General features: G+C 41.8%; 1 protein-coding gene across 4 annotated transcripts in view; it reads right to left on the bottom strand.

Annotated features, from left to right (window-relative positions):
* The window catches only part of LOC115139358 (CD2-associated protein-like), a 116,302-nt gene that overhangs the window by 56,669 nt on the left and 44,382 nt on the right, over positions 1 to 15,251 (bottom strand). The window contains exons 2-3 of one of the 4 annotated variants that reach the window (XM_029676632.2): positions 9,819 to 9,979; positions 197 to 371 (exon numbers count right to left, since the gene is read on the bottom strand). In XM_029676632.2, the coding sequence (XP_029532492.2) occupies positions 197 to 371; positions 9,819 to 9,979 (336 nt within the window). Of the gene's footprint in view, positions 1 to 196; positions 372 to 9,189; positions 9,393 to 9,818; positions 9,980 to 15,251 lie in introns of those variants that run through there. The other 3 variants (XM_029676633.2, XM_029676635.2, XM_029676636.2) reach the window with 3 other exon arrangements.

Here is a 15,251-nt window from a genome sequence, read left to right as displayed (position 1 = left end):
AAGCAGTTTATTCTGAGAGTTACATGTGTTGGTTCCCTCTGTGTGCAGCAGGCTGTAGCCTATGGTAGATTGAGTCCACAGAAATGAATGGAAGACCCTGCATTCTTCCTAGTGTTTCAGTTAGTGCTTCGTTGGAGACAACATGTGATTATAAATATGAAAGCACAGCCAACACACACACGCACGCACAACTTACTCTTCTTGAGTCCACGGGGCTGTGAGTGTGGCTGGAAGCCCCCAGCTGGGATGCCGTAGGTGCTCATCCTCTGGACCAGGTTGGCCACGTTCCCTGCACTCTTCTCTCTCCGCTGGGGCAGCTCCTCCTCAGCCTCCTCCTTTGTCACGTTCACCTCCTTGGGCTCCTTTACCTCCTGTCACCACACACACACACACAGCAGAAAGGACAATGATTCATTTCAGCTATATTACAAGAGGAACAGTTGCACATTTTTGTGGAACAGTTCCATTTCAATAACGTTTCTGTTTCTCAAAATCATTGTCACGTGGCTAATCATAAAAATCTGAATTAAAATGATCTGAAAGTTAAAATTCAACTAAAGTGAGAGCACCGGCCTCCGTCAAGTGGACACATTGATACACCGAGATCTATTGGCAGCTAAAGACATTAAGGGCATGAAACTCATAGCCTATAGACCAATGCAGCAGTAGGCCAATAAATTCCATTGTCAGCTAAGTAAAAATACATAAAGATGACAAAAACATGAAAATTCAGGTTCTTTCTACTCAGCCTGTCTGCCTGCAATTCTGTCTAGACTGGAGTTTCTCTTTTGATCAATTCCCCATTACGTCCGTTTACTTTCTGGTGAAATGGGGAATTGATCAAAACAAACAAACAATCAAAGGGCAAACAATTCACACAATGAAACAATGACTGCGCAAGAATTGTCGGGAGACAGCTGAACCATTCTGGAGAGAGACTCGCCTATATCTCAGCCACACACCCCTCCCTTTCCTGTCTAAAATGTTAATTATATGCAAGACACATTATCTTCACACATACAGTGCATTTGTAAAGTATTCAGACCCCTTGACTTTTTCCACATTTTGTTACATTACAGCCGTATTCTAAAATGGATTAAATACAAAAGAAAATCCTCAATCTACACACAACACGTTTTTGCTCTATAATTATGGAGTATTCAGAAATGTTGGCAAATTTATAAAAACACAAATCGAAATACCTTAGTCTCATAAGCATTCAAAGCCTTTGCTAAGATACTTGAAATTAAGCTCAGGCGCACCCTGTTTCCATTGGTCATCCATGAGATGTTTCTACAACATGGTTGGAGTCCACCTGTGGAAAATTAAATTAATTGGACATGATTTGGAAAAGGCACACACCTGTCTATATAAGATCCCACAGTTGACCGTGTATGTCAGAGCAAAAACCAGGCCATGAGGTTGAAAGAATTGTCCGTAGAGCCCCGAGACAGGATTGTGTTGAGGCACAGATCTGGGGAAGGTTACCAAAACATTTCTACAGCATTGAATGTCCCCAATAACACAGAAGACAGCCTCCATCATTCTTAAATGGAAGAAGAGTTGGCCATCTGGCCAAACTGAGCAATCGGGGGAGAAGGGCCTTGGTCAGGGAGGTGACCAAGGCCCTCTGTGGAGATGGGAGAACCTTGCAGAAGGACAAGCATCTCTGCAGCACTCCACCAATCAGGCCTTTATGGTAGAGTGGCCAGACGGAAGCCACTACTCAGTAAAAAGCACTTGACAGCCCACTTGGTGTTTGCCAAAAGGCACCTAAAGGCCTCAGACCATGAGAAACAAGATTCTCTGGTCTTTGGCCTGAATGCCAAGCGTCACATCTGGAGGAAACTGGCACCATTCCTATGGTGAAGCATGATGGTGGCTTACAAGCTTGTGATTTGAAACAATCCACAGCAAAACATTTTAAAGAAGCTAATGATCCATGATTCCTCTGTGGCTAAGTCATGCTTTCTGGTGAAGTATTACTAATGATTTTATTTGTTTCTGTACAGACAGGAGTAATTCTATAAATTTGGCAAATATATTTCAATTTACTTCCCGAGCCTATTGGACCTATGAAAGACTTCCTCATGTGCCGTTTCTCTCCTGGTCTTTTCATATCAACTTTCTTTCATTGTCCAGAAGCCAAAAAGGCACAATCCTAGTAGTTGCATCTGAGTTTCTAACAGAGATTTTCATCTCTGTCACGTATGGAACAACTCTCATCAGGTGCGTGGTTTAGAATAGTGTTTTCTCGTGAATGTTTGAAAATGTTGTTTTATTGGCTGCTTCATTACAGGAGTTGCATGTACTGTTAAGAAGAATAACCATAATCTAAATGTGATTTCTGTCATTCTGAGCACCGTAGGTGGACGTCCTGATGGATTATGCACCCAATGCATGTGGGTCCGGTAAATTTCTCAAAATGGACAGTAAACTAAAATCTCCCCGGGTCACGTTGTCCGGCGCAACACTTTCCTAGCAGAAAACCTGCGCCACACCGGCAGTCACGGGTCATGACAATAGTCAAATCTCCTAGGTGCTCTGTACATGGCGCTGATGTGTTGTAAGTACCCAACTCGCTAATGACAGTCAGGTCACTAGTGGCCTGGTATTGTCCCTCTAATCACTCTGACGTCAATGCACATGCAATCTAAAACCACATCAAACACTTGTCAAAACAGTATCATGCTTTTAAAAAGCCACCGTTATGCTACATTGTGATCGAACAATTTGAAGACAGACATTTAACAAAAGGTTGCAACTGAGTGGAAAACATGTTTTTTGTGGATCTGGTTTCAAAGCCAAACAACGAAATTAACAGCGCTTTCTAAGGTGATGATTAAAACAAAGGATTTAAGATGTCATATGTAGAACCCCCATACATATATTAGAGATTATGCATAGGCCTATACGAGCCCAAGCAAAAAAAAAAAAAAAGATTGTCCCATTATACAATACATAGCCTAATAGACTACTACTAGTACATTACACACAACAGATTTATTATTTTATTTTTTAAGATTCAAGATGTCTTTGGTACATAATTGGTCTAGCCTATAGGCTGCACCAAAATTAAACAAACTCTAGTTATAGCCCTGGAGTGTGGACTGTATCATTATCGATAGTGCAGGGTGGCTTAGCCTACAATTACAGTGAATTTGTATTTGATTTTGAATAGTCTAGTAACAAGGCATTTGTTATATTTTCCATAATGAACAGGCTGACATTACCTTTAGCTACAGATGGATGGTTGCCATTTAAAAAGAAGATGACGACCCCCACACACACACACACACGTATTTATTTATCAGCTGCTAATATTAAGCACTTTGCTCAGCTGTAAAACCAAAATTAACCGTTGGAAATTGCAGCCTCCATTCGCCACTCAAGTGCATACAAATGACATGTCTTTTTCCCCCTGCCGTTGTCCCTGCCCATTTGATAAGGGCATATTCTAAATTGAAATTAATTTCACATATTAGTAAAGACCAGATTAAATTGAGAATAGTCTGATGGGTGAGAATATTATCACTTGATGAGAGAACAGTGTGTGCATCCTGAGGCAAGAAACAGAGAGCAGACTTTTTCGAAATCATCAATAGGGTTGCATCATGCTGCCCATACAGTATATGTTTCTAATTTCTAAAGACATTAAGGATTGTATCATTCACAACTAAAGTGGTCAAATAACTCTTGCGTATAGGACTTGTTTCAAATGATCAAATACAATTTGGTCTCGTGCCTAACTCAACAGGTGTACACTTTACCGTGAAATGCTTATTACTTACGAGCCCATTCAACAATGCAGAGTTAAAAAGTAAGAAATATTTGCTAAATAAAATAGGAAAGAGTAACACGATAAAACAATTACAAGGAGTACTAGTACTGAGTTCATGTGCAGGGGTACGAGGTAGATCCCTTCTACGCTCATACTCTAGTTCATATGCTATTCTGTTCTTCTGAAATACATGTTGTTCATATCATAATGTTTCTTTAGACCTGCCTAAAATAAATAATGGCGTTATTGTGATGTTTTATATTAAATGGATCGATTTTTATTTTTTATAATGTAGATGTTCCAAAAGCACGCATCAGCGGCTTGTATGTGTAGAGGCCTGGAGATGCTAAACGTGTTTATGTTCATTAACGGTCCATTGCTGTGAGACCAGCAGTTACTTACACGACATTTAACGCCTGACTAAATGTCATGATCGCCACAAACCCTGAACACAAAACCTACAATCATGAACTGATACAGCCAAAATATCTGATGCCTTCATATTGAACTTGTAAAGTAACTTTCACAGGCCAAACCATGTGTAGGCTCTCACTTCATCTAACCCTAACATTTAAGTTTATGTTAGCAGATTAAACTCAGTTGCTGGGCAGGGACTCCGTTGAGCTGCAACTAGCGTGGTCGGACTGGAGCTCCGACTTCACATAAAATTATGTTTTAATCAAAAACTACTGATTATCCAAATCAGTAGTTTTGGATAAAAACATTATTTTAAAATAAAAATGTATGGGTCACATGAAACAAATACTACAGGTGAAGACTTCCCCATGAAATGCTTACTTACAAGCCCATTCCCAGCAACGCAGAACTAAAAAGTAACTTATGTTACATCGGCGCTCCAGTCCACCCACACTAGTTGTTACGCAACTCCATCGTAAATTGTTGAGTTTAGTAAATCGTTAAGTCATATTACTGACGACTACTGTTCTACTTGCAAGGTTGTAAAGAACAACTACTCTTGGAGTTCAAGAGGCACAAAGTCCAACCATGTCAAGATTTGAATAGTGTGTCGTGGGGGTAGCAGCCAAAGGCTAGGTTCATGTAGGCTAAGGTTCCCCTTTAACTGCCCAGATGGAATCAACCATTTTGTAGTTCCCGCCCTCCGAAACGCTATGATTCACCGAGCTGAGCAGCAGGAAGTACACAGGGTCATTCCTCCTCAGAGCACTTTAACAGACTCCTCATAAACATACAAAAACTCACAACAACTGGACTCCTCATACACAAACACACTATTGATCGACTGTACTAAAAGTTTGCTGACACAGGTCTCTCACCTTGTGTGCTTTAACGTTTCCACAGCATTAACCGCTATAATAACTGATACAATATAGTACATGCTCTGAGTGAATGTGTGTGTATGCTTTATGCTTTACTACTCTGTGGACCTGTCTGCTCATGTTGAGACCTGCTTCCTTTCCTCTCCAGCTCAGACCATTGAGTAGGGCTAGGACAGCAGCCAGTCAGCCAGTCAGAGCCCGCTCCACTCACTCTGCCAGAAACTCCCAGGAACGCTGTAAGAAATCACTATGGAATCGCTCCCAGTCTCTAGTGGCGTCCACCTCACTGAACAAATGAGAGCTATGGCAACCTGCTTTTGAAACTTGCTTTGCAAAGTCTTCACATGCTGAATTTACACCAATTGATCATATTACAGACGACTACTGTTCCACTTGCAAGGTTGTAAAGAACAACTACTATTGGAGTTCAAGAGGCAAAGTCCAACCATGTCAAGATTTGAAGCTGCAAATGACCAAATACACCCAACAAAAATATAAAACTCAACATACAACAACTTCTAAGATTTTACTGAGTTACAGTTCCTATAAGGAAATCAGTCAAATTAAATAAATAAATTAGGCCTTAATCTATGGATTTCACATGACTGGGCAGGGGTGCAGCCATGGGTGGGCCTCCCACTGGGGAGCCAGGCCCAGCCAATCAGAATGAGTTTTCCCCCCACAAAATGTCTTTATTACAGACAGAAATACTCCAAGGTGCACCTGCGTAATGATCATGCTGTTTAATCAGCTTCTTCATATACCACACCTGTCAGGTGGATGGATTATATTGGCAAATGAGAAAATGCTCATTAACAGAGATGTAAACAAATTTGCATACAAAATTTGAGAGAAATAAACTTTGTGCGTATGGAGCATTTCTGAGATTTTTTATTTCAGCTCATGAAACATGGCACCAACACTTTACATGTTGCGTTTATATTTTTGTTCAGTGTAGATGATTGTTAAGTTGTGAGTGTCAATGAAAAGCAGAGAGACCCAGCCAGGCATATCAGAATTTAAAAAATATAATCACAGAAAAACTGTTCAAAAAGCAAATGGCTATTGCACCAGCGGAGAACATTGGCCAAATCCCCGCTGAGTGTGCATATTCACCGTCTTGATCATTGGGTCTGTGCCACTCTTCTTTGTTTTTGGACGATAATTTCCTCCTCCAGGTTAGATGGACGTCATATGTGACTCCTTTCAGACAAGGAACATTGTGAACTTTCATGTGCCTTAATAACAAACTTGTATGCCATCTGTAAATAGGAATACAACTTAAAATTACAAGCCTAGTTGGTTTAGCCATGGAAAAAGCGAGCAACCTTCCCGCTAGTCATGATTGGCTGAGATAATGAGGGGGCTGGACATGCCTAGAGAGGAGTTCAGATTGGTCTGCCATGTAGCACGCTTCAGTCTATAATATGTGTAGGTAATCCTTTCTAACGTGGCTTTTTTGAAAAATATGTAGTAGATCTCCATAAGTATTGCTCTCCACTTTCTGAGGGACTGAGTTTTGAAAATCAGTGGAATTAGAGTATGAAAGCTAAGGAGAAGGAGAAAATTCTGGCATTTGATTGCAAATATTCAGACGGAGTAAAAAGGGAACACATAGAAGGCTGTTGAATAAAACACCTGTCTCCGGATTACATCTTCAAAGGGCAACAATAGCATCAATGAAAGAGAGGGAGAAGCGTCCATTGATATATGCGGGTAAGATAGTCTAGCAAGCTACATTTTCAGATATTACACATTTATAATTTTTTCAGAAAGTCATCTTAATTTCAAGTTAGCTAGCTAGCTAACGGTAGGTGTATGACCTGTATAGTAATATTATTCAAATCTCAGAGCCATTTGTATTGCTAGTTATAGCCTAATGTTAACTAGCTAACATTGAGCCTGGTTGGTGAGCTACCTTCATGCAGGGTAGTAATGTTATGAGTTGGAATTATGGTTCATTGTTTAGCTAGCTAGCTACATGTCTAAACAAAAGACTCCACTATGCAAGTAACTATTTCAATAGAATGTTTATGATGTCACGGAGAACTGTCGATAGACGTAGCTTGTAAATTCGCTTTGGCTATCTACTCCGATTTCAGAGCACTCTCGTCTGAGCACAAAATGTACGAACGCTCAACACCTGTTGAATATGTCCGGTGTCAGGAAACATTGGCAAAAAATATTAATTAAATAGTTGCCAGCAGCAAAGTTGCAGTCACCAACACTCTGGATAACATAAAAACAGCCTAACCAGCTCTGCTAGAGCGAGTAAAATGGTCAGAGTGAGCTGTTCTCTCATTTGTGTCTGGAATTCACTAGCAAGCTAGCCAACGTTAGCCAGTCAGTCTGGGTGCTTGACTGCCGTCAGGCCAGGACGCTCGGATCAACCCTACCTTTCAGCCAGAGCGTCTAGTGTGAGCTCTGAACGCTCCGAGAGAGAAACGCTCTGAATTTACAAAACGGCCAATCTGACAACACTCAGTCTACGAATGCCCAGAGCACACTCTGGCACCCCAGATTAAATTTACGAACACACCTGTAGTATAAGCCGGCTTTTAGTCTTCAAATCTTTGGTTGTTTAGTACATAGCCTCACATGTGAATCTTGAAAGAGATGGGTGGGGCTAAAGCTTAAAATGGTGTGAAAGATGCTAAATGGGTGTAGACAAAGAAGAGCTCTCCAGTAGGTACAAAACGTTCATGGGCCATTTTCTCAAAAGTAAGGTTACAAGTTAATCAACTTTCAAAGCAGAATTACTTTCCCATTGTTCCTCAACTGTAGTGTATGATATACAATTTTCTATTTCCGAGTCTCCACTTCTATCCAACGTAATAAAAAATAAACACAATTTCAAAATTTGCTACATAAGGCCAAATCGAGTCGGTCGGTCACATATTGTATTTGTGTCTCCTCTTTTGTAAGCCAATTATATGTTGTTGTTTTTTAAAATGTAACCTTTATTTAACTAGGCAAGTCAGTTAAGAACAAATTCTTAGTTACAATGATGGCCTACCCTGGCCAAACCTGGACGACACTAGGCCAATTGTGCGTCACCCTATGGGACTCCCAATCACGGCCGGATGTGATACAGCCTGAATTCGTACCAGGGACTGTAGTGACGCCTCTTCAACTGAGATGCAGTGCCTTCGACCCCTGCTCCAGTCAAAAGTCCAACATTGTTCTTATTTATCTGGGTGTTCCGTACCAGTAAGAAATTAAACCTACTTTCACCCCTGCTGATCCCCGCTCCATCCGCTTCCTGGTTCACACATGCTGACTGGGTATTTTCACAGCAGAGGAAGAGGAGACAGACAGGAATGCTGTGTGTGTCCTGCTGACTGGCTGCTTCTCTCACACTGGACAGCAAGTCTCTTCTCTACCTTATGGGCGGCAGGTAGCCTAGCGGTTAAAGCGCTGGGCCAGTATCCGAATTGCCCGGTTTGAATACCCGAGTTGACAAGATGAAAAATGTACCGATGTGCCCTTGAGCAAGGCACTTAACGCTAATTTGCTTCAGGGGTGCCGTACTACTATAGCTGACCCTGTAAAACAACACATTTCACTTTTTTTACTCATGTAACAGGACAGAGACCAGCGTCCCGACCAGTGTCCCGACTCCTGAACTATAAAACTATTTTAAGATTCATTCAATCCATAAAATAAAGACCATCAAGTCAAGAGTGACGGCAAGGAGGTGAGAGTCCTCGGGAGGAGCCAGACTGCTGAGATTGGGGAGAGAGAAGGAGAGACATCCTCCTCTGGATGACTCTCAGCTCTATCCCAAGAGAGAACCAGCCATTCTCAGAAACAACAACACTTTCTAAGAGTAACGCTGACTTGTACAACTCACTGTGGTGAAGCTGAACAAACAGCAAATGTATCAGACACAAAAAATACCAAACTTTTCTTGCATAATTGGCTGCTATTTCCAACAATCACATATGGAGAAAAGGAGTTTCTTTCCTTTTCTCCCTCCTCTCCTTGGAGAGCCAAACAAACAGATTTAAGCCTCTGAGGTGTCAGAAGTGCAAACTGTGACAGCACCGCCAACACCCAAAACATCAAGACCTCCGCTGGCAAAGATCAGTTGTTGATTATAATACACACCTCAGAGAACCCTGTCATGTTGACGTTTAGTAAAGACGAGTAAATCCCTTACCGACTCCTCCGACTCAGACATGATTTCCTGGGAAGAACTTTTAGTCTCAGACAGTCATAGAAGCACTTATAGAGGAAGAAAAATAGTCTCAGTGTCCGGGAGCAAAGTTCAGTTCAGTACAGCGACATATCCCTCCTCAAAGCTGCCAGACTTCCTATCTCACTACTCTGGATTACAGCCAGGAGGGAGGGACGAGGGAAGAGCAGCCGCTCTCTGTGACTTCATCACAACATTCTACTACTAGCGTGACTTAGAATTTGCAATGAGTACCATGACAACTCCATTTCATATTAGAAAGAGAAGTGTACGCATGTCTTCAACGGAAACACCAGATTTCATGGTGCACTAGGGTTTACAAGTCCCAAGTGTGCAACCAGTACTGTAGTTGGTAAAGCATGGAGCTTGCAACGCCAAGATAGCAGGTTCAATTCCCAGGACCACCCTTATGTCACTTTGGATAAAATAAGTGCCTACTAAATGGCATATATTATAATACTGTTAGTGTACCTGTCAACCCGGAAGTTGTTTTGGGTCAGTGTCTCAATATTGTTTAAAATGGGGAGAGGCTCTAAATCACCTTGACGAAGTTGTCAGGGAAGAGTCCTCTCTTCCCGTTGAGGTCTCCCTCCATCCATCCCTCCTCCTCGATCCTGTGGACATTCCTGATCACGTCTCCCAGCCTCAGGGTCAGCTCATCTTCATGGAGGGCATCATACTCATACTCAACCACAACCTCTACTGGAGAGAAGGAGGTAGGGCAGGAGGGAGAGAGGGCAGGAGATATTGAGGGAGAGAGGGAGGGAGAGAGAGGGAGTGGGGGAGAGAGAGGGAGTTACCAATATAACAAAACAGAGATCGCTGGACACATTGTCATGACATGTAGAGGTATGACAGTCCTGAAGCCTGCAAATGTGCATACAGACACTTCACTCAATGACATTGATCATACCTGCATGCTTGTTAAAATGTATTTTATTTAACAAGGCAACTCAGTTAAGAACAAATTCTTATTTACAATGACGGCCTACCCCAGCCAAACCCTAACCCGGACAACCTTGGGCCAATTGTGCGCCAACCTATGGGACTCCCAATCACGGCACACTGAGATGCACTGCTTTAGACCGCTGCGCCACTCGAGAGCCCGAACATGTTGCATTTGAAGAATGTTTTGCATTTGAGCCTACAAGTGTGTGAATTGAAAGAAAAGCGTTCTTTGAGAAAACAGGGATGGATCAAACAACAAAGCCTACCTACTATGATATGAAGTCTCTAAATTGGGTGATTCTCGTGAAACTAGTTTTAACCATGGCAGTAACAAAGAGTTTGAAAATCATGGTGCATGATTAAATTCTGTCATTTTATAATATTAGAAAAACCTAATTTATCTGAATAAAACTAAATATGTTGCTGTAGTTTGTCCATAAATTATAAAAACTGTTTACTAGGTTGAAGTTTAAAATACCCCGTTATATTTATTGCGTAAAAACCGTCTCCGTAACACTTTTTGAAGTTGCTGTAAAATCTCCAATAATTTGGTTTAATTCACCCATGATGCATAATCTAGAGGAGAAGTCCTTACATGAGCATACTTTTATTTAATTATTTCACTTATATGCTTTCAGAATGAGGATCTTAATTCTCAAACACCCCATTTACAACGCTTGACCTATTCATTACCGGAATTACTAAAAAACTCATATTGGAAAAAACTCTGAGAACCATTACATGGCTTTAGTGATGTGTTCAATTGTTTTTTATTTAAACCTTTATTCTACTAGGCAAGTCAGTTATTTTCCATGGGGGCCTAGGAACAGTGGGTTAACTGCCATGTTCAGGGGCAGAACCTTGTTAGTTCTGGGATTCGATCTTGCAACCTTTCGGTTACTAGTCCAACGCTCTAACCACTAGGCTACGCTACCACCCCACTGACCATCTCCCATTACTTGCAGATTGAGGTAAGGGCCCCATTACCGAAACACACATTTCTCATTATCGCCTCATGTTTAGGTCAGTTTTGGTAATGAGAACCCTCATTTTGATAATGATAATAAGCCAATTCTAATGTATAGTCAATGGGTGTGCTGTGCAGGTAACGTTAATTATTTACTAGGACCACTGCTTACACCTATTGTACAGATCTTTTGTAAAACAGTTATTTGATTAAGTATGAGTCAAACAATTTGTATATAAACAATGTAATTTACTTAAAGACACAATCTGGAGTTTGTGTTCAGCAAAGAGTAACTCCACCACTTAAAGAAGTATGGTAAATCCCCAATTTTGACACGTGTACCTGTTTTACAATAGAACTTTATTAAACCCCAAGGGGAAATTTACTCAGGGATGGAAAGGGTGCTTCAGACAGGATAAACACACACAGACTGACAGTATACTCTTTTTTATAAATAAAACATTTAAGGCAACAGTTTTAAGTGCATGGTGCAATTTATGAAACTAAACAACCGTGGTTGCTACAGTTCTTACTAAACAATGTCTAGAATAATCCCTAGGTCTTCGTTAATGGTCCTCTTAACGAGGAAGATAGCCTCAGGCACAAAATATGAGGCCCTGTGCCCATTGGTGGGGCACTTGAGACAGGCAGTGTCAAAGGGGGAGCAGTTGGAACTGCGTGTCAAGGACATGGGTGCTGTCCCCCAGGATGTCATGGACCTTCCTCCTGGCCTGCTTCTCAAAGAATGAGGTCAGACTTCTGAGAGGCACCCTGGTGATCTTAGAGCATATCACAATGGCTTGGAGGTGGTGCCTTGTTAAATAAAAAGGTTTTTAAAAAATAATTAAAAATGACAGCATCTGTTTTGCTCAACCTTCAGGGTGTTATCAAAGATGGCAGCAATATATTTATACTTGTCCACAATGTCCACCACCTCACCCTGGATGATCACTGGGTCCATCCTGGCTTCCTCCTGATGCTGACAACCATTTCATTCATCTTGGAAACATTCAACTCCAGCAGCGCAGTCACACCTGTCAATGAAGTCCTGATGGTCTGAGAGGAGTGAGAGGACTGTGTCATTGGCAAACTTCACAAGATGGAGGTTGGTATGGCCACTCTGACAGGCATTGGTGTAGAGAATAAAAAAGGTGACCGTACACACCGTGGTGAACCAGCGCAAGCGAGTAGCGTGTCTTACCATTGGCATAGACTCTCTGTGGCCGTGGTCGTGATTGAACTGTGAGACAAGGTCTGGCGAGGATGGCAGACTGCATGATGTTAAATGCCGATGAGAAGTCCACAAATAAGAGCCTGACAGAGGCCCTTCTGCCCTCCAGATGTCTGTGGATGGTGTCCATCAAGAACAGCTTGGCGTCGTCCTTTAAGTGCGGTATGCAAACTGGAGGGGATCCAGAAGAGCACATGCCACAAACGTGATATGGGCCTTGACTAGCTGCTGCAGGGCTTTCATCACAAGAAAGGTCAGTGCAAAAGGCTGTTGTTGAGAGAGCGAGGCTAGTCTTTCTTGGGGACGGGGACAATGGTGGATGTTTACCATTAGCACTTACTTTTACTGTGGTTTGATATGTCAAGATCGTTTTTGGTCCATGCAATTGAGGAGCCTCCACAGGCACGCAGAGACCAAATCGAGCTCCGTACCACATTGCCATGTGCTTCCAAAATGTTGTACCAATGTGGAGGCCTCAGTATAGCTCCGCATTGACATAACTGGATGGTGGTAGGTGGGTCCTGTATAAACACAAACTCAGTTGCTTGACAACATCCTTCACAAGAGCTCTACTCTGTTACGTGAAATGAAATGAAGGTATGAATGCCCTGACTTCTGCAGAGGCGGTATTACAGTAAATTCTGTACGGCCACTGCAGACATCCGATTGACCACGCAGATCCTTTAATCCATTGCCGAGGCGAGTGTGGCTAAGATGCAGAATGCACGTTTCTCTGCCGAAGGCAGTCTCAACCTGCAAATCTGTGCACATCATTGTTTCATAACTTCATTGTGTGAATTGTTTGCGTTTGATTGTTAGTGTCTAACAATTCCCCATTACATACAGTGCATTCAGAAAGTATTCAGACACCTTGACTTTTTCCCAAATTAAACATTAAAGCCTTATTCTAAAATGGATTAAACAGTTGTTTCCCCCCTCATCAATCTACACATATACCCCATAATGACAAAGCAAAAACAGGTTTTTAGAAGCTCTGTCAGGTTGGACGGGGAGCATCGCTGCACCGCTATTTCCAGGGCTTTCCAGAGATGTTCGATCGGGTTTAAGTCCAGGCTCTGGCTGGGCCACTCAAGGACATTCAGAGACTTGTCCCGAAGCCACTCTTGCATTGTCTTGGCTGTGTACTTAAGATCATTGTCCTGTTGGAAGGTGAACCTTCGCCCCCAGTCGGAGGTCCTGAGTGCTCTGGAGTAGGTTTTCATCAAGGATCTCTGTACTTTGCTCCGTTCATCTTTCCCTCAATCCTGACTAGTCTCCCGGTCCCTGCCGCTGAAAAACATCCCTACAGCATTATGCTGCCGCCACCACCACCATGCTTCACCATAGGGATGGTGCCATGTTTCCTCCAGATGTGACAATTGGCATTCAGGCCAAAGAGTTCAATCTTGGTTTCATCAGACAAAATAATCTTGTTTCTCATGGTCAGTATTTTAGGTGCCTTTTGGCAAACTCCAAGCAGGCTGTCATGTGCCTTTTACTAAGGAAGGTGTGGCTTCCGTCTGGCCACTCTACCATAATTGCCTGATTGCTGGAGTGCTGCAGAGATAGTTGTCCTTTCTCATCTCATTCTCATCTCCACAGAGGAACTCTGGAGCTGTCAGGGTGACCATCGGGTTCTTTGTCACCTCCCTGACCAAGGCACTTCTCCCGCAATTGCTCGGTTTGGCCGGGCGGCCAGCTCTAGGGAGTCTTAGCGGTTCCAAAATTCTTCCATTTAAGAATGATGGAGGCCACTGTATTTTTGAGAACCTTCAATACTACAGAAATGTTTTGGTACCCTTCCCCAGATCTGTGTCTTGACACAATCCTGTCTCAGCCTTCTACGGACAATTATTTTGACCTCATGGCTTGGTTTTTGCTCTGACATGCACTGCCAACTGTAGAACCTTATATAGACAGGTGTGTGCCTTTCCAAATCATGTCCAATCAATAGAATATACCACAGGTGGACTCCAATCAAGATGTAGAAACATCTTAAGGATGATCAATGGAAACAGGATGCACCTGAGCTCAATTTCGAGTTTCATAGCAAAGGGTCTGAATACTTATGTAAATAAGGCATTTCGGGTTTTTTTAAATGGGGTATTGTGTGTAGATTGATGAGGAAATGTTTTTATTTAATCCATTTTAGAATACGGCTGTAACGTAACAAAATGTGGAAAAGGGGAAGGGTCTGAATACACCGTTTAAATCACTTAATAATTCAAACAAAAATGATATTGGTAAAATCACTATAACTAATTGGTAGGTCTACTATTACTTCTGTGAACTTTCATTATCCTCCCTCATAAGAGAGAGAAATGTGAAAATATCTCAGAAGGTACAGTATCTGGGTTTTTAGTAACGCAATTACAAGGCAATATTTGTTAAACCTACAGAAGGTACACAATTTATTCAAAATTAACATTAGTTGACAGTTGTCTTAACGTCAACATTATTGTATTTACGATACTTTAAGACTTTTTCTGGTAGATATTTTAAGAGCCCTTGTCCATCTGTTTAACAGAAATCAAAGCCTTTACTTATGCCAGATTTTTTTAGATGAAAATGGTTGAAAAATTAATCTTTGCTTTCATTTGCCCAAAATATAGACTCTTAGCTTTCATTTGACACCCAATTTGATATGCTCCTATGAACTTCATGTTTGGGCTCATGGGTCCTTTTACATGGAAATGTCCTAGCTAAATGCCACAGCCTCATCTGACTCATGGCGGCTCATCATCCAGTTGATAAATCATTTTATGTACAGCCATGCTTTCGGCCGTTCCTCTCATTATTTATGTCTATAATGATGGCCACTTCAGCAG

This window comes from Oncorhynchus nerka, linkage group LG13 (assembly GCF_034236695.1).
Source record: "Oncorhynchus nerka isolate Pitt River linkage group LG13, Oner_Uvic_2.0, whole genome shotgun sequence".
In the NCBI taxonomy this organism is placed as follows: domain Eukaryota; kingdom Metazoa; phylum Chordata; class Actinopteri; order Salmoniformes; family Salmonidae; genus Oncorhynchus; species Oncorhynchus nerka.
The sequence above is the reverse complement of the archived record's forward strand: the minus strand, read 5'-3'. Positions and strand labels throughout refer to the sequence as shown.